This window comes from Lontra canadensis, unplaced genomic scaffold, assembly GCF_010015895.1.
Source record: "Lontra canadensis isolate GAN:19392208 unplaced genomic scaffold, GSC_riverotter_1.0 scaffold13, whole genome shotgun sequence".
Classification (NCBI taxonomy): Eukaryota; Metazoa; Chordata; class Mammalia; order Carnivora; family Mustelidae; genus Lontra; species Lontra canadensis.
In genome coordinates, this window is record NW_022631007.1 from 15,625,508 (window position 1) to 15,643,227 (window position 17,720).

At 53.1% G+C, this 17,720-nt stretch overlaps 2 protein-coding genes across 2 annotated transcripts in view; both read left to right on the forward strand.

Annotated features, from left to right (window-relative positions):
- The window catches only part of MLPH (melanophilin), a 43,143-nt gene that overhangs the window by 10,228 nt on the left and 15,195 nt on the right, over positions 1-17,720 (forward strand). The window contains exons 3-6 of the mRNA XM_032857578.1: positions 11,051-11,272; positions 11,414-11,526; positions 14,354-14,457; positions 15,661-15,777. Of these exons, the coding sequence (XP_032713469.1) occupies positions 11,051-11,272; positions 11,414-11,526; positions 14,354-14,457; positions 15,661-15,777 (556 nt within the window). The remainder of the gene's footprint in view (positions 1-11,050; positions 11,273-11,413; positions 11,527-14,353; positions 14,458-15,660; positions 15,778-17,720) is intronic.
- On the forward strand, positions 2,078-2,477 carry LOC116867789 (peptidyl-prolyl cis-trans isomerase NIMA-interacting 4-like). The gene is given in 2 exon segments (XM_032857577.1): positions 2,078-2,117; positions 2,120-2,477. Coding segments are annotated over 2 exon segments (393 nt in total). The 3' UTR covers positions 2,473-2,477.

Below are 17,720 nucleotides of genomic sequence, written 5' to 3' on the forward strand. Positions count from 1 at the left end.
CAGAAATGTGTATTAGGTGTATTTCTCCCCAGACATGGAAGCACGAGTCCACTGGGACAGAGCCCTGGGGAAAGAATCCAGTGCCTGCTGGATCAAGCTGTAGGAGCAATACACCGTTGGGTCTCCTCTGTCAAATCACGTGACAGATGAGCTGGCCCAGATCACTGATACTTGGGCGGTTAGACAACACAGATGCCACTCCTCCAAATCAACTGGAAGGAGTTTTCCTAGGGTCTAGTTCCCCTAGGAAGCAGACACATAGAGTGGCAGACACACCTGAATGGGTGGCTTTCCTTGCGGGCTCTTTCAGGAAGTGGACAAGAAGGGAGGAAGCCATGCCATCTTTGATGTAGCCCCAGGCACATAGAAATCTCTCCCTGTGGTTGGTGTGTGGGACCAGGCACCTGGGAGTGGGGTGTTCACTGTACAAAGTGTCCTATCATTCCTGGCTTCCCATCAGGACATGATGCTGCCCTCCAAAGAATCCAAAATTCAGAGATAGAAAAAATTAGCATGTTAACAACATTGGCATCCGTAAGGCGGTTTAGGGTAGATTTAACTTACTACCAGTTTCCTACCATCGAGGCCTGACTGGTGGGCTGTATAATGAGGACATGTGTCTTGCTGTAGATGAACATCGAGCCTTAAGTTGGACAGACCCTTGTGTGAGAGCACCGTCCTCTTTATGCCGAGTCTGCTACCTTGTGCAGGGCCTGGGCTGTGAGCCACCCTTGGTGCTAGGGAGACAGAATGTAGGATTATTTGGGGATATCTGGGTGGCTCAGTAGGTTGAGCATCTGCCTGCGGCTCAGGTCAGGATCCCAGTGTGTCCTGGGATCTGCCTGCATCTCTCCCTCTTCCCCTCCCCCTCTGCTCTCACGCTCTTGCTCTCTTAAATAAATAAATATAATCTTTAAAAAAAAACATAGGATTATCTCAGTGCCACAGAAGAGTGTTTGGTAGCATGCTATTTCTGATAATTTTGTTAAATTAATAAAATAGAAATAAAAATAATTTCTTAACATGATGAAAGAGTCCCTCAAACAAGAGTCATCAAGAAATATTAATGTTAGAAACAAGCAAAGGATTTCTATCATCAGCATTCATCACTGCTGATTTAGCCTTGTTCCTGATGTGCTGGCCAATGCGATTAGAGAAGATAACAAAATAAAGCCTGTGGTCATGGAGATCCATAGCTATGACCTGCAGATGTGAAAACCCAAGGTCGTTCTCTGTAAAACCAGGAAAAAAGAGAATTTTGTAGTCTGGCTAATTACAAAAGAATATAAAAAAAAAATCAGGGTCCCCTTCTTAGACATCGAAAATAATCGATTAGAAGTATATAGAAAAAGATTCTATTTACAATAAAAAGATGAGGTACCCAGAAATATACATATCAGCCATGTGCAAAAACAGTATGAAGAATAACACAAAACATTATGGAGCAACATTCAAAAATGTGAAATAAATAGCAGGTGACACCACGTGCTCTAGAGAATGGGAGCGTCTTACTTCGGGGGAATCAGTGAACCATAACCCCGGTCAAATTCCCAAGGCACATGTGAGAAAACAGTATGAAAGAACAAAGATGTAAGATAGAACAGTTTAAATAAAATTAGTAAGAGGGGCTTTGTTCCAGGAGATAAATTATTTCAGTGCTACAGTAATTAAAGTGTTCCTTCACAGATGTCACCAATGAAACAATATGGAAAAGTCTGAAATACAGCAGTGTGTATAACAATTTCTGCTACAACAAAGGTAACATTTCATACCAGTAGGAAAGTTGGGGACTGTCTGGGGACAGTTGACCACCAGCAGGAGTGAGAGTTAATCTCGGATTTTTAATTGAAATGTTAAAAACATGAGCCATGTAACTAGGAATATTCCTGGGAGAGAATATGGGTAAATACGTATAGAATCTTGCAGCGAAAGAACCAACATATGGCAACACAGGGAGAAATTAGAACAGAAACAATCGATAAGTATTGACTCAATAAATGCGTACATAGATGAAATTTTGAAAAAAAATTTAATTTTTAAAAAGAAGAAACAGAGGGTTCTGCCGCAAGTTCCGAAGATGCCGCCCAAGGGAAAGAGTGGTTCCAGGAAAGGGGGGAATGGGGAGCAGCCTCTGGGAGTGACAGTTCTGACAAGAAGGCTCAGGGTCCCAAAGGTGGTGGCAGTGCAGTAAAGGTCAGACACATTCTGTGTGAAAAATATGGGAAAATCATGGAAGCCATGGAAAAGTTAAAGTCTGGAATGAGATTCAATGAAGTGGCCACACAGTATAGTGAAGATAAAGCCAGGCAAGGGGGCGACTTGGGTTGGATGACCAGAGGTTCCATGGTAGGACCATTTCAAGAAGCAGCATTTGCCTTGCCTGTAAGTGGGCTGGATAAGCCTGTGTTTACAGACCCTCCAGTTAAGACAAAATTTGGATATCATATTATTATGGTTGAAGGGAAAAAATAAAATTGTACAAAAGACTAAAAAAAAAAAAAAAAAAAAAAAGAAGAAGAAGAAACAATATAACAGAAATGGCGAGGATTCCTATCCTTGATATATAAGGGGCTTCTTAAAATCAAAAAGATAAGTAAGTTTTCCAAATTAGAAAACCACCCAAAAATCCAATGAAATGGGAAAAGGATATGAACAGGAAATTCACCAAAGAAGAAATGCACATAGTCAAGAAAAAAATGAAGAAATAACTGAAAGAATAACAAAAGAAATGATAACTAATCAAAATATATCGTTTTCACATATTTCCAAAGATGAATGAGAATCCCAGTAGTCAGCCTGGCTGGAGTGTGGGTGAGTGCAGGGCTGAAACGAGGGATACATTAGACCTTTGCAGAGATCAGTCTGGCATAGCATAGCCAAAGCCCTACAATGGGGGTGAGCCCTTTGAGCCAGCAAGCTCTTGGCTAAAAGTCATGCAAAGGAGAGAAGCAAGAGAGGCTATCCCTCACAGCAAGGATCATTAAGAGTGAAGAACTGGAAAGACCCCAATGTCCAAAATTACAAGTTTTCACCAAGTAACCAACTTTAACCATGAATTCAACAATGGATCACCTGGAGCCCATTAGAAATAAAGCTGTAGCAATAAATCTTCATGACCAATTCACAAGGTACCAAGTGGAAAAAGCAGGGGGTGAAAATGTATGGGTTTATGGCATTTCACTTTTTTAAAAAATGCATAGAAAAGTCTAATAAGACCAGAGGCTCTGAACTCATTGCCCTTTTTCTTGCTGTATTCTCCCACACTCACATCTGGGGGTCTAGTGCCTTCTGTTTCTTTGCTGATCTTCCTAGACACCCCCACACAGTAGTCACGTTCAGAGGGTCGGGGACCCCATCTGAGCTCTGCTCTGTGTGCACCCATTCCCTGAGGATGCACACCAGCACCATGGTTCTGATGCCCCCTGAACCCACACTGCCCCATGGACTGAGGAACTGAGCTACATCTCTCTCCAGAGTGGGGATCAGTAGCCTCCTGCACCTGTTAAGCCCTTGAGATGTGCCTGATACAACTGGGGAACCAACTTTGTGTTTGTTTTTCTCATTGTAACTGGCTGAAGTAACCCCGTGTGCTTTGTGGCTACCATATTGGATGTTGTGGGTATAGACAGCAAATCCCAAATATATGACCTCAGCCAAGAACTGTCTTCTGAACCTGCAAGGCATGTAGACAAATGGCTGCTGAGCCCCTCGGCTGGGGTCTAACCAGCATCTCTAACACAGCGTGTCTAAGGCAGGTCTTGATTCCTCCAAGGTCTCCACTTCCGCATCTTGGAATCAGCCTGGTTGCTGAGGTCAAGTGCCCAGGCATCATGGTCATTTCCACTCCTTCCTTCTCATCCCACATTTCATGCCTTGATAAGCCTCATTGAGCCAGCTGTGACTCGCTGGCCACACAGAGCCACCCCAGTTCATTCCAGTCCATCTTTCTGCTGGACATCTCCCCTCCACCTCCCTGCCCTGCTGTCTTTCTCCCCATGGCCCCCAGTAGTCACCTTTCCTCCAGGTCTCCCCATTGCACCCTCCTTCATATCACTCCCATCCCTTCTCAGACATCACTGCCTCAGAGAAACCTCCCCAGATTGCTTTCTGAAATAGCCACTGTTCTCTGAATACCATTTCTTTCTGCTTAGCCCGCTGGATCTCCCTCTGAAGCACTTAGGTCTGAATCTGTCTCCCCGCCCATATCTAAGCCCAGTGAGGGCTCAGTTTGGTTCCTAGCGCCCAGCCCAGTGCCTGACCACAGAAAGACTCATGGCCGTCTTCAAATGTGCACAAATGATGAATGTGTGCTTGGGGCTTTGAGTGTGTTACATCATTTACTCCCTAGACAGGCTTGCCGCTCTGCGGTTCTTATTAGCTGGGATTCCAGGACCGGACACCGAGGGTGGGCCCTCCTGTGACGCGTGTCCAGAACTGGTTGACTGTGAGACTGTGTGGGGGAGGGTTTTCTAAGTGTTCGACATTCATCCCCATGACTCGGGTATTAAGAGGTCTTAGCTACAGAAAAGATACACGTGATTTTTTAACGTCTCGTAAGTACAGACTAGCACTTCAGGAAACCTCCTTGCAGGGAACATGCACGGAAGGGCCCAGCTCTTTGACTCCCTCCATCCGGGGAAGAGCCGGGGCCCAGGACACCTGCAGCCTCACCCGACCGACATGCGCAGCAGAGAGAAAGGGGAGACTCCGCATGGCATTTCAGAGCCTGTACTCAATGGCCAATGTGCGGACTGCCCCCAGGATCCGGTGAGACCCCGAGTTTGCAGTCTGCTGGGCTGCACCCCCATCTGTGGAGGTGGCTTCTCAGCAGCCTCTGTGCTGGAAAGGACTGGGTCATCGCAAAGCGCAGGGGGAGGGGGAGCGCTCAGCCCAGGCAGTGACTCATGCCCCTGGGCGAGGACAGAGCTTACTGAAATAGCACACCCTCTTTTCAAGGGCACAGCCCAAAAATCAAATATTAGCCATGCGAGCCTTCCCCAGAAAGGCAAACAGGTGGAACTGTGGGTTCGCAATCTGCAAACAGATCCGGGCTCCTGAGGCGCTCTCCAGAAGCTCTCCTGGCGTGAGACGTGGACAGACAAGGCTGGCCTTAGAAATGCTGCCCCTAAGGGTTGTGAGGTCCCCCTAGCTGGGGGACCGCCCTGGGCCTGAGGGGCGGGCTTAGCCTGAGAGCACTGCCCGGACTCCCACGCGACCAGGGGCCTCTGGCTCTCGCAGCAGCAGACTGGTCAGACTTGTCCTGTTGGCACACATCCTGTGGTCAGTCCCCTCCAAGGACTTCACAGAACTTTAGTGAGTTTCTGTTTCCCGTCATTATCCTTCCTGGTAATTATTCACACACTTGGGACTGTAGATCCACACACTTGCTCTTCGACTGTCCTCCTTCCATCGCAACTGACCGTCCTGCTGAGTTTGGGCTCTGTGCTTTCAATAAGTTGGCATCCTGATTCTGGGACTCATCGGCCCCAGCACCGCGTTCCTGGGCTCACACCTGGGAATCGTCGCTCCGTCGGGAGCACGTCTGCCGGTTATTTTCTCAGGAAGGGCACAGGCTGTGGAGTTGACGTTCGGGAATCTCTGCTGGGAGTAAGGTCTCCACTCGCCCACTCTCCCTTCAGAACTCTGGCAGAATAACGCGCCCCCAGAGACGCCCACTTCCCGACCCCCGGAATCTGTGATTGGGGCTGGTTATGTGGATGCACTGGTAGGTGCAACGAAGGCTGCTAATCAGCCAGCCTGGACGTGGGGAGACGGTCCTGGGCCACCCGGCTGGGCTCAGGGCGATCACCACGGTGATCAAAGGAAGGGGGGAGGCAGGACAGGGCTGGGAAGGGCACCCCACCGCCTGGGCTGGCTCTGAAGGGTAGAGGAAGGGGCCTCAGGCCAGTAATAACGCCCTTGGGATGCTGGAAAAAGCGAGAGAACAGATGCCACCCCACCCCCTCAGAACCTCCCGGAAGGAGTTCAGTCCTGCCAACACCTTGATCGCAGCCCCAGGACAGCCACGTCAGATGTCTGACCTCCAGAGCCGTCGGGTAAAAAGGCCGTGTTATTTTAAGTCATGAAATGTGTGGGCATTTGCCAGAGCAGCAACAGGAAACTGTCCTGTGGCCTCCAGCTTCCTCTCTCCACCTCCCAGAGAAGCGCCTGCCTGCCGAACTCGTGGCCCCCCAGCGCGAGCTGGCCGCATCCTAACGGAGCTGTGCGGGTCATCCACCCGCTCTGCGGTCCGCCAACTCCTGATCTGAGGACCCAGCTCCTTTTCTTCTCCTGCTTGGAGAGTTTTCCTGTATTCCAGTGATCGCCACTTTCGTGGCACAGTCAAAACTCACAGCCAACTGAGCTGTGCGGAAAAGAGCCGTTCGTTCGTTTCCCATCTGAGATTGTTCGTGGGTCCTCACGGCCTGAGCAAAAGGAACCTTCAGCTTCCTCTCTGGTGTCTGACACTCTGCTCTCTTCCTCTGACTCTTTATGGCTTAGTCTTATCTTTCTTTTTATCTCCCCACACCTCCTGCTTTGGGTCCTCGGGGACAGAGCTGCTGGGGTCTTGGCTGTAAGCACTGCCCATGGGCTCCTTCCTGGTCCCTGAGACAGAGTGGAGGGTCAGGTCTGCTTCCAGAATAAGGACCTCAGCTCGTGAATCATCCTGGCCGGGCATTGGGAGGGGCTGGCACCCCCCACTGAGATTCCTGGTCCCCAGTGTCAGTCTCACGTGCTGTGGCTTCTTCCAAGCCCAAGACTGCCAGTCCCTGGGCTTCCCAGCACCTCATGCTGTCCTCCAGGGACAGAGTCTAATCCAAGGGCCAGAAGCAAAAGCTATGGTCCGAGCTCATCCCTATTTCAGTGGCTGCTGGGGGACACGGGTGTGTGGCCACTGTGTGCTCCTCCCTAGCTGATCCTAGAAGATGCACCACGCACCCTGGGTCCTAGGCCGTCCCCAGTACTCACACGTTTCCACTGGACTCCCAACCTAAGAAAGGGAGAGCAATGACACGTGGGTCTGCCCTCTTCATTTGCCCCTAGCCCCTTCCATACCCAGTTGTGGCCAAGAGGGGGCCTCGCTTCCCCTGTCCTATCTTGAAAGGGCATTCCTTGCACCAGACCCACCATGTCCTGCAAGGCCACTATGCCCGTCTTGAGGACAGCTGGCATCTCCCCTCTACTCTGGGCTCTGGATGTTGGCACCCCAGGGCAAGCTGGAAGTCCGTGGGCAGAGCACGGTGCTGTGGGTTTCTGATCCCAGGGTCACCCCTCTGTGGAGCATCTGCTCCGTCTGTCCCTGATTCCACCGCCCATGCCCATCCCTTCAGCCCTCTGCTCTGCATCGGCGACTGCAAACTTGCCCCGGAATCAGCTGTTCTCAAACATGTTGGCCTCAGAGTCCCTTTACATTCTTAAATCATTGAGAACCCCAAGGGGCTTATGTTTGAATGGATTATATACCCTATCAGAAATTAAAACCAGGCATTTTTAAAATATTCATTGATCCATTGAAAAATAATAACAGTAAACCCCTTATACACTAAATGTAAACAACATTTTTATGAAACATAACTTTTTCCAAAACAAATGAGAAGACAGGCATGTTCTGTGTTTTTGGAAATCCCTTCCATGTCTGGTGGACTAGGAGATGGTTGAATTCTCGTTTTTGGCTTCTGTTTTGAATGCATTGGAATATGTTGTTTTGGCTGAAGTACTTGAAGAAAATCTAGCCTCGTGTTGATGTGTAGTTGGGAAAGGGGGGTGGGTTTGGGGGCTCTTGCCAGATGATTACAGATGCTGTGCTTTCATATTACCGGGGAACCCAGCAACTGGGGGTTTCTTAAAGTAGGTAGACAGTGAGATCTGAACGCGTATCCTTGAACCAAACTCCATTGATCTGTCCTGCACTCAGATCCCATTTTGTATCCATGTGAGGTTCTGTCACACCATAAACAGTTTCCAAATGGTGACACATTTCATCATATGCCGAAAAAAATCACATTGATGACCGTCACCACTGATCTCATCCGCAGCCTCTAGGTGACAGACACTGTCAGGCTCATGGTGGCAGACATAAATTTCCCAAGGTTCTTCTTCATGCTTGAAAGCTTGAGTTTTGTCATAGGCCACAAATATCGCCACTTGTTTTTCTCGCAGTGACGAGCTCACTGTGTTCATTTCTAAGAGAATGTCTGGCCAACACACAAGACAGAAGAGTTTAGCTTCCTGTTGTGCTTTTAAGTAAAAATGATGCTTCGTGAAAAAAAATTCTAGTTCATGTTAGAACTCCAGCAACTGGCTGCCTCCTTACGTCAAGACCCCGGTCGTGCTTCAGGATGGAACAGAAATGCTTTCAGTGTGAGCTGCTCGTTTCTTCACGTGGGGCATTACAAAGACACGGCTCAAGGGTCAAGGTTAGTAAGATGAGTAACTTATTGTGGCATCAAGGACTTGCCTCTAATCAGGACATACTTCATCAAAGACCTGCTCTTCTTTACCCTTGTGACAAATACCACAGGTTGCTGGTTCGGTTTGTGCCTCTGCCTTGACCCACGCGAAGTCCTAGCTGTTCAGCTGCCATTGCTTCTCCGCCACTGCTGCAGGTGACAAGGCCAAACAAGAGAAGTAACATCTCAGCATTGTTGTTAAAATAGTTTTGACCTTGTGGACCCCTTAAAAGATCTTCAGAATCTCCAGGGGTCCTTGGACCACACCTTGAGAACCCCTGTTCTAAATTGTGGTACACAGTATTTGCGGGGGTCATTCCGCCCGTCTTCCTCCCATTGTCAGTTTCCATCCCTTCCCATCTTTGTTTGGGCCATCTCTCCTCCACCTCAGTGAGCATAGCCTGTGGTCTTTCCATCTCAGCCTGGTTCCTTCTTTACTTCCTCCTCTCTCTGAATCGCAGGTAGCTCACAAGCACACTTGTTTCAAGTCTTCTTCCGGCTCTGGCGGTCGCTCACGAACAGGGTGTTTTCTCCCTGGGGCTGACTTGAACTTAGAGCTGCATGTTGGTCTTTTGCCTGCCGATGCAGCCATCGTGGAGAGACATCTGGTCGACCCCATTTTGCAACAAGCAGAGTGTGTGCATTATTCGGCACCCCCACAACCTCCTCGCCATGCAACTCCAGATCAGGGTGATTGACCCTGGAATATGTCAGTGTCCAGCTGCCACCCGCATGGCTCTTATCTCAGAGGACTTCCGGTCCCGGGTTGTGGTGTGTCCTACAGGCCCCCATCCTTCTTCCTGCTGGGCTGGGGGTGTGGTTCTGCCTGGATGCAGAATAAGGGCCACTCCGCTGGGAGAGAGGTGAAGGGTGGTCTCTAGATTTTCTGGCTGATCCAGACACCGTCAAAGTGGAAATGGAGGAGGTCAAGAGACCCTCCCCACCGGGTTCCAGGTACCTGTGCTCCCAGGCTTGAAGCAAAGATGTCAGTGCAGCTTTCTCCACGCATGACAGTCCTCCCCCTAGACTGCGGCCATCACGAGGCCATGTTTGCTTGGTTTTCAAAGCTGAGGCTAGAGTTTCATTTGTGGGACCTTCCAGAGTGTTTGAGCAACAAGCGGGGAGTGGGAAATCAGAGAAGTGCAGACAATGCCACTTAAAACTGGGAGTCCCGTCCCAGAGCTTCCTAGAAGAGCTCTGGGCTGTCCCCATCGGAAACCACAGGCCGCGAGTTCCCACAAGACAGTGGCTCCCTGGGTCCGTTTGATTTTGTCACTAAGAATGGATTAAGTAGGTCCCTTTGAAAACTAAAAATACTGCATTTGGCAGACATTCTCTAAAATCCAGAACAGACGGAGTGTGTCCATGACGTGGAGGGGACATTTCCCAGTCGGTTCAATTTGATGAGCCCACCAGAAGGGTCTGGCGGGGGGTGCTGTGGTTTTCCCAGGACAACCCAGTGCTGGATGTTTCCTGCACCAGACACCTCCCAGACGAGGCCACTACAGGCTTGCTGTGTGGGAACAAACTGGGGGGAGGTGGGCAGCTCAGCTTGCTCACCTATTGGAAGGGACCCCGAACTGTTTGCAAGGAGATACCTCCCGTCTTTGTCCCCAGGACTCTGTGTGGCCTCCTGGGGAGAGTGCCCAACCCCCACTTGCCTGGCGTCCTCCCTCCACACAGAGCCATTAGCTCAGGCCACAAGGCAGAGCAGGGCGTCAGAGAGAGGAGCACAGCCTTGCCCTTGTGATGAGCTTTATCTCTGCCATCTCTGTGGCAGCGCTGACCAGCCCGTGAACCGCCTGGACTTTTCTCTCTTCTCTAACTTCCTCTCAAACAACTGGATTGGGCAACAGATTGGAGTTGGAAATAACCCTGTGGCCAGACCAGGTGCACCCCCAGGTTCCCACCTGGCTCTGGCCCTGCTGGGCTCCGCAGAGCCACCGACTTCACCCCGCTCTGAGGAACATTGGACCCCCTCGTGCTAGGGACTGCTAGACCCACCCTCATCCCGTGAAACGGGGTGCTGGAGCACAGTCTCTGAGCTCTGGGCTGCGCATCAGCAAAGTTCCGGGCTCCGTCTCCAAGCTGGGGTTCCGGACCTCTGTCCCTCCTCTCTCCGTTATGGGTTATGTGAGGTGGTGAGGACAAGCGGTGGCAACTGTCCCAGCCTGTGATTCTGAGCCCTGATGGGTTGTGGCCCTTTATTTAGCACTGAAAGTCACGGACAGGCAGCCTGAAAGAATGTCAGATTGTGAAGAGGCCCTGAAGTGTTTAAAGGCAACTTCATTTCTATAAAAATAGAGTTATTTCAATTCTAATACCCTAACTGCACATGTCTGACCCCGAGTTGCTGGGCTTCCCCCCACTGCCTGCCCCCCCGGGAGAGAGCAGGAGCGTGGAGCTGGCCCTGTAGACAGTGAGGACTGCCTGGGGGTGACTTATCTGTTTTCTGTATATGAGAAAGTTCTGTGTGTGTTTGTGTGTGTGTGTGTGTGTGTGTGTGTGTTCTTGCACATCCATGCGTGCAAGCACTTAAAACCTATTGCAAAAACAAGGCAGGTGTCTCATAGATTTCTTGTTTCTGATATTTTCCCAAGGGGGTTGAAGGGCCGGATTAAGAAGGAGAGCTCCCAGAGGGAGCTGCTTGCTGACACAGCGCACCTGAATGAGACCCACTGTGCCCGCTGCCTGCAGCCCTACCGGCTCCTTGCGACCCCCAGAAGGCAATGCCTGGACTGCCACCTCTTCACCTGCCAGGACTGCAGCCATGCTCACCTGGAGGAGCAGGGCTGGCTCTGCGACCCCTGCCACCTGGCCAGGTGAGGCATGGCCCGGCATCCAAGGGACCCTGTGGGTGCCAGGACCTGACGGGTCCCCTGGGGGGTGCTGGCTGAAGAAGGGTGGGCATGGACGCATGCCTCCCGGCACCGTGCCTCGGCCTGAGGCCCCTGTCTCTGCAGGGTTGTGAAGATTGGCTCTCTGGAGTGGTACCACCAGCACCTGAGAGCCCGATTCAAGCGCTTTGGGAGTGCCAAAGTGATCCGTTCCCTGTGCGGACGGCTGCAGGGGGCAGGTGAGGAGCACACCCTTCCCTGGGCTTGCTCTTTGTTCCCATGCGTGTTTCAGGTTTCAGGACCAAGTAGATCCTTTGGAATGGGTGTGTGCCCCTGTCAGGCCCTCTCGGGTGTTTTGTACGAGGTTGGCTGCTTTCTGTGGCCCCCTGGGAAGTCTTGCATGCTGTCAACAGCCAAACTGCTTGAAATCCTACCTTTCAAGGCTTCCTAGCAGGTTGAAAAATCGTAGCTAAGGTCTCAAACTCAGTGACTAGTCAAGTAACCAGGCACTGGTTAATAGAACATGTTCTCCAGGCCCTTCCTCCCTGGGCGTCTGATTTGGGGCCTGGATCTTCTCTTTTCCACAAACATTCCCTGTGCATCTGATGGGCCGAGGGGTCTTCCTGCAACTGGAGGTCTGGCCACCGCCACAGGGCTCAAGGGTGGGAACCCCAGGGAGCAGGGCAGAAAGCCACACTGCAAAGCGTTTGAGAAACTCGATCCCAAAGGCGGCCCTGTTCACAGAGGCCACATTGGAACCCCTGAAGACCTAGTATTGCTCTGGGAGGTGCCAATTCCAGGGACTGGGCCGGCTCAGGAATCTGTGTCGTATGAAAGGTTGTGGGGATTGTGAAGCCCAGCCGAGGTCCGAAGCTCCTGGAGCCACCACCAACCTGCACGTGCCGATTTCAGAGTTGTCAGAGTTGTCACCACAAGGTGGTGCTGTGGGACAATAGGAACCCTGACTCCCTGCTGCTCCCACCTGGCCCCAGGGTCCTGCGTCCTTGGGATGATGCCCAGTCTGGATTCTCCCCGCCCCGGGGGCACCTGGGAGCACAGTTCACTGAGTCACAGAAGGTTCGGGGAAGAAAAGTTGTGTGTGTGTTTTCCAGTAGTCAAACTGAAAAAATAGAAATGATTGAAGTTACTGTTCTGAGGCCTGGCCGGCCAGGGCCGAATGCAAACCGGTCGGCTAGGGTGGGGGATGGGGGTGCAGGGGGTTCTCCCGGTGAACCTGCAGAGCAACCGGGGCGTTTCCCGAGGCCCCCACAGCAGGACCGGCGGATGCTGCCAGAGACAGCCGTCCCAGGGCCGGGAAGGAAATGAGAGGAAACGGAGCTCAAACATGCGGTCTCGGGGGAGGTCTTTCTTCCCAGCGCCTTTCCTTTGGTTCCAGGTTTACCTGACAGAGCACAAGGCTCGCCTGACATCCACAGTAAGTCCTCGGAGCTCGTTGGGCTCGTGATTTTTCCCTCCTCCCTGTGAGAGCGGCTGAGAACTGTCTTCCGTGTCAGGATCAGGGACCATCCTTCGGGCTTGCTCAAACCCTCGTCCCAAGTGGAGAGAGAGCTATAAGGAGTCGGCGACCAAAAGGGGCGCAGAACTCCTGTTCCTGTTCAGTCCTGGGGGCAGCTCCATGCTGATGGGCCACACGCACACCCACACACACATGCACACACACAGACACACGCGTGTGCCCCAGGCCTCTGGGATCCATGCCCACATTCCCCGCACGCAGGCAGAGCTCAGCTCAGTGTCTTCTGTCTGGTGGTTTGGGGTAAGTCTCCTCAAGATTCACAGTCCAGAGAATGAAAATAATCAGCCTGTCTGCCTGCTGCACGGGTCCTAGCGTGGGGGCCCACTGCACGGGGCACTCTCAAGTACAGTAAATGCCCAGCTCGTTCACACTCGAGACCTCCCCTGACACAAAGGCACAGGGAATGAGGGCTGGGGGTGTGCAGGGGCAGCACGTGTGGGCCCAGCCCCACAGCCCACGTGCCCCAAGTGCAGGGATGTCCTCACGGCCCTTGAGGGAAAGTCGACGATCCATGCTCTAAAATCCCAGAGCTTGTTTCCTGGACCCCTCTAGAGACCTAAAGGAGAACAGGGGCCAGGTCAGTGTGAGTGGGGAAGCAGAGGGAAGAGGCTATGACGGGGCTGTCCGGGTGCTCAGGTGAGGCAGGGGGCCTGGAGGGTGGAGGAGGGGCGGGCGCCCTGGGGCTGAGACTCACCTCCTTCCAAGCTGTGTCTGCAGACTGCAGATAAACTCATGAAATGACTGTTTGAGAAAACGTGATTTTGCTCTCAGCCTCCTTCACCCACCGCAAGGCCAGGGATGTGCATTACCCGAGGAGTCCCTGGATGGAGGACAAATGCCCGCTGGCATGATCCCTGACAAAACAGATGCAGAGTAGTAGTTTTCTTCTGGGGTTCGGACCAAGTCTCACTGATGCTTGGATAGGTCTTTGGAAGGCCAGCAGATGGTTTTGCCTGAATGTGTCATGGTGGATGGATAGGTGGACACGTTTTTGCAGAGTGCATGAATAAGTGGATGGATGGATAGTTGGATGGAAAGTGGATGAATGGGGGCACCTGGGTGGCTTAGTGGGTTAAAGCCTCTGCTTTCGGCTCGGGTCATGATCCCAGCGTCCTGGGATCCAGCCCCACATCGGGCTCTCTGCTCAGCAGGGAGCCTGCTTCCCCCCCCTCTCTCTCTCTCTGCTGCCTCTCTGTCTACTTGTGATTTCTCTCTGTGAAATAAATAAATAAAATCTTAAAAAAAAAAGGTGGATGAATGGGTAGGTGGGTGGGTGGATGGAGAGTGGATGAATGGGTGGGTGGCTGGATGAGCTGTAGGTAAGCAAGTGGGTGGGCAGATAGGTGGGTGAGTGGATGGGTTGTAGATGGGTTGGTTGGATAGACTGGTAGGTGGGTGGATGGGAGTGGGTAGATGGGTGGTAGGTGGGCGGTTGGATGGATAAATGGGTAGGTGGATAGGTGGGCGGGGAATGAATGGTTGGGCCCCATCTCTCTCCCTGGGTTGAGTCATGCGTGCATCTGTTGCAGGTGGGCCTGAGGCAAGCGCTGGCGAGGGAAGTGGAGATAGTGAGCAGACAGATGAGGATGGAGAACTGGACACAGCAGCCCAGGCCCAGTTCATTGGCAGCAAAGTAGGTCTTCCCCGGTCACCTCCACTGCTCCCCCAGCTGGAGCCTGGGGTTCTGATGTCCTAAAAACCTCAGTGTTCTCCTTGACTTTACCGTAGCATGAGCACAGAGACCCTACCTCCCTGGCTGTGCCCGGAGAGTGTCTGAGACACCGAGCACCAGACGGGATCATGCCTTCAGCACGTGGTCTCACCATAAGAAACCCCAAAGCAAACTATGGGGTGGACAGAGCCCACAGGAAGCCCACCCAACCTGTCCAGTCTGGGTCCCAGGAGCACGCTCTGAGGTTGTGAGGGCAGGGGTCCCAGAGGGCGCCCTGCTGTCTTCCCAGGTGGCTTTGGTATCCTTCAGGGAAGTGAACCTCTTTGACTCCCCTCTAAACATTTTACTTTTTTTACAGCCAGCCACGAGCCTTGCTTTTAGGTTCATTTCCATCTTCACTTATTTCGCAACATGTTTTTGGTGACAGACAAACGGAATACCCCCCCAGGGTTTCTGGAGATTGGAGGGGGGAATGACGGAAGGGGAGCAGTTTGGGGCAGGGGAGACAAGGAGTTTAGTTGGAGACATCGGGAAGAAACCAGGATCCATGACATTCAGCTCTGGCCAGATCTGGCCAGTCTATAGGGAGAAAATTGTAGATGTGCCACTCAGGGAGCTTAAATACTAGCCAGTGTCTGGAATATTCCCTATATCATGCCGTTAAAGGATCAAGATTAGCGTGAGGGAGGATTTCAGTAGGTGGGTGCTGTTCATCTGGACAACTTGGAGCTCTCCCCCACCTCTGGGACCTCCCAGGGGGTGCCCCTCACCTGCCTGAACCATCTGTCCCCCCACTTCTCAAGGGAGAGAAGCATCTGTGAGCCCCAGAGGAGCCTGCCTGTGCTCCCCGCCCCCCATCCCGAGGCTGCCGCGCTCCGGCGCCTGTGTCCTCGGGACATCGGAGCAGTGTTAGGCCCCTTGGGTCCAGCAAGTGTTTCCTTCTGCTCCTCTAAGAGAGGCTAAAGAGGCAGACCTCGCAGGGGATTCCGAGCAGGGAGCCATCTGGGCCCCTTAGTGCTGCCTTGAGCTCCTTCAGGTTTGTGTCTAGGGTGGGAGGTGAGGGTGCCCCTGGGGGTGCCCTCCCTGCCCAGGACAGAGGGGTCCCAGGTCCTTGCCATCCAGCTGACGCCGACTCTTCTCCTCTTGCCCACATCTGCACCTAAGAAAAAGCGTCTCTCTATTCACGACTTGGACTTTGAGGCCGACTCTGACGACTCAACTTGGTCTGGCAGTCACCCCCCAGATTCATCCCCAGTCCCAGCAGCCACGGACAGCCTGCAGGTCAGTGGGCTCTCGTTTCTGCCCCCGTCCTTCCCAGGATAACCTGAGCGACAGGTGCTCGGGCCCCAGGTGGGGGACGGCACTCTGGGAAGGAGTCCGATGGCCATAGCAGGCCTGATGGGCCGGGGGGATGGGGGAGGGAGTTGGGGTGCTGAGGATCTGGGATCCCGCAGGATCCAGAAGCTTCACACCCTCCATCTTTGCAGAGACGGGGCTGGCCCCTTGGAAAAGTGGAGTGCAGGAGGGGAACCAAGGCTGGACAAATGAGGGGCCCCAGGGATTTGGATGGACTGCTTGTCAGGGGAGCAGGCCAGAGGAATGCTGTCTGTCCTGGACTCAGGGCCTGATAGGTGCCTGGGCATCCGTCCGGCAGCTCCAAGCCTGAGCTGAGCGGGGCTGTGTCTGCCTGGGCTGATCCACAGACTGCTTCAGGGGAGAAGACAGCAGGGCAGCAAGCCAGCACCCCAGAGGTCTTTGGACAACAAGTCCTGCTCCAGCTGCAAGACCAGCCCCTGTGGCCTCTGCTTCCTGTGGTCTCCGGGCCCTGAGGACCGCTTCCTCCCTGCCCCCTCAAGCTGGAAAGGAGCTGGGGCGTGTGACTTCCAGACACCCTCAGTACCTTGTGTCCTTGGGGGCAAGGGCACAACAGAAAGAAGCTTCTGCCGGCCAGAGGAAGGGTAGAGGAGGAGGGGCTGGGGCTGCAGCCGAGGGGCCCCCAGGGGTCCTGCCATGCTCCCGCTTACCTTTCTGGGAGTATTAGGGTGTATGCAGTTAGAACAACACATTCCCCCCCAGAAAATAGCTCCCCCACCCACCTCCTTGGGGCCTCAGGCTCTAGGTGGGTCAGAGCCCTGAGCTGTCAGATGTGTTCCCTTGTACAGTGAGTGGCCCAGGGTCTCGAGAGCCCCCCAGCCTTCCACGGACACATGATACAGAGTAGGCAGTAAATGGTTCTCTGCAGGATTTCTGCAAATAAAGGGACCTGAGTTGCAAGGGGCCAGAGCAGGGAGTGCCTAGCGTTTGCTCCCGTGAGGTCTGGAAACCCTCAGATTAGGATGGAAAGACCCACGTGCCAGGGAGCTGCCCTTCCTAGTAAAACCTCACGCACCCTTCAGGTCCCGTGTGCTCAAACCTTCACGGATGAACCCCGTGCCAAGGATGCCTCCCCAGAGGCCATGGTTACCCCTGGATGCCATCCCCCTCCAGAAGAGCAGACGGACAGCCTCTCCCCTGCGGGACAGGACACCCTCATTGAGCTCTGCGTCCCTGGAGAGTCCCTCAGGACAGCCCTGGGGACTGCTGCTACAGCTGGTAGGTCCCTTGATGGGCTCTGCATTGGGGAAGGGGTCAGCAGAAAACCCTCCCACTGCCCTGATTTGTGCAGACACGCCGGCCGATTGATAGCAACCCGTTCCTTCACCGCCTTGTCTGGCATGTCTGGTCCTGGTAGACACCACTCCCCACCCACTCCCCCCAACCCCCAGGCTGGGCGCTGCCGTCCTGACACTCAGAAGTCCCAGCATCAACAGCTCAGCTGGTCACATAGCTCGTTATCAGCTGTAGGGAGGGTACTGAGCTGGCTTGGGGTAGAGACAGGCAGGTGTCCCTGAAATGATTGGGATCACTGGTCACGTGGACCATCCATCCTGACCAAAGGACAGGTCAGGTCCAAGCCTGGGGACTGACACTGCACCTGGGGATGGACAGTACTCCTGGGGATGGATGGCGCATTTGGAATGGATGGTGCACTTGAGGACAGATGGCGCACTTGGGGACAGATGGCGCACTTGGGGACAGACGGTGCACTTGGGGATGGATGGTACATTTGGGGACGGATGGTGCACTTGGGACAGACAGTGCACTTGGGAATGGATAGTACACTTGGAGGAGGATGGTGCTCTTGGGGTTGGACAGTGCACTTGGGAATGGACGGTACTCTTGGG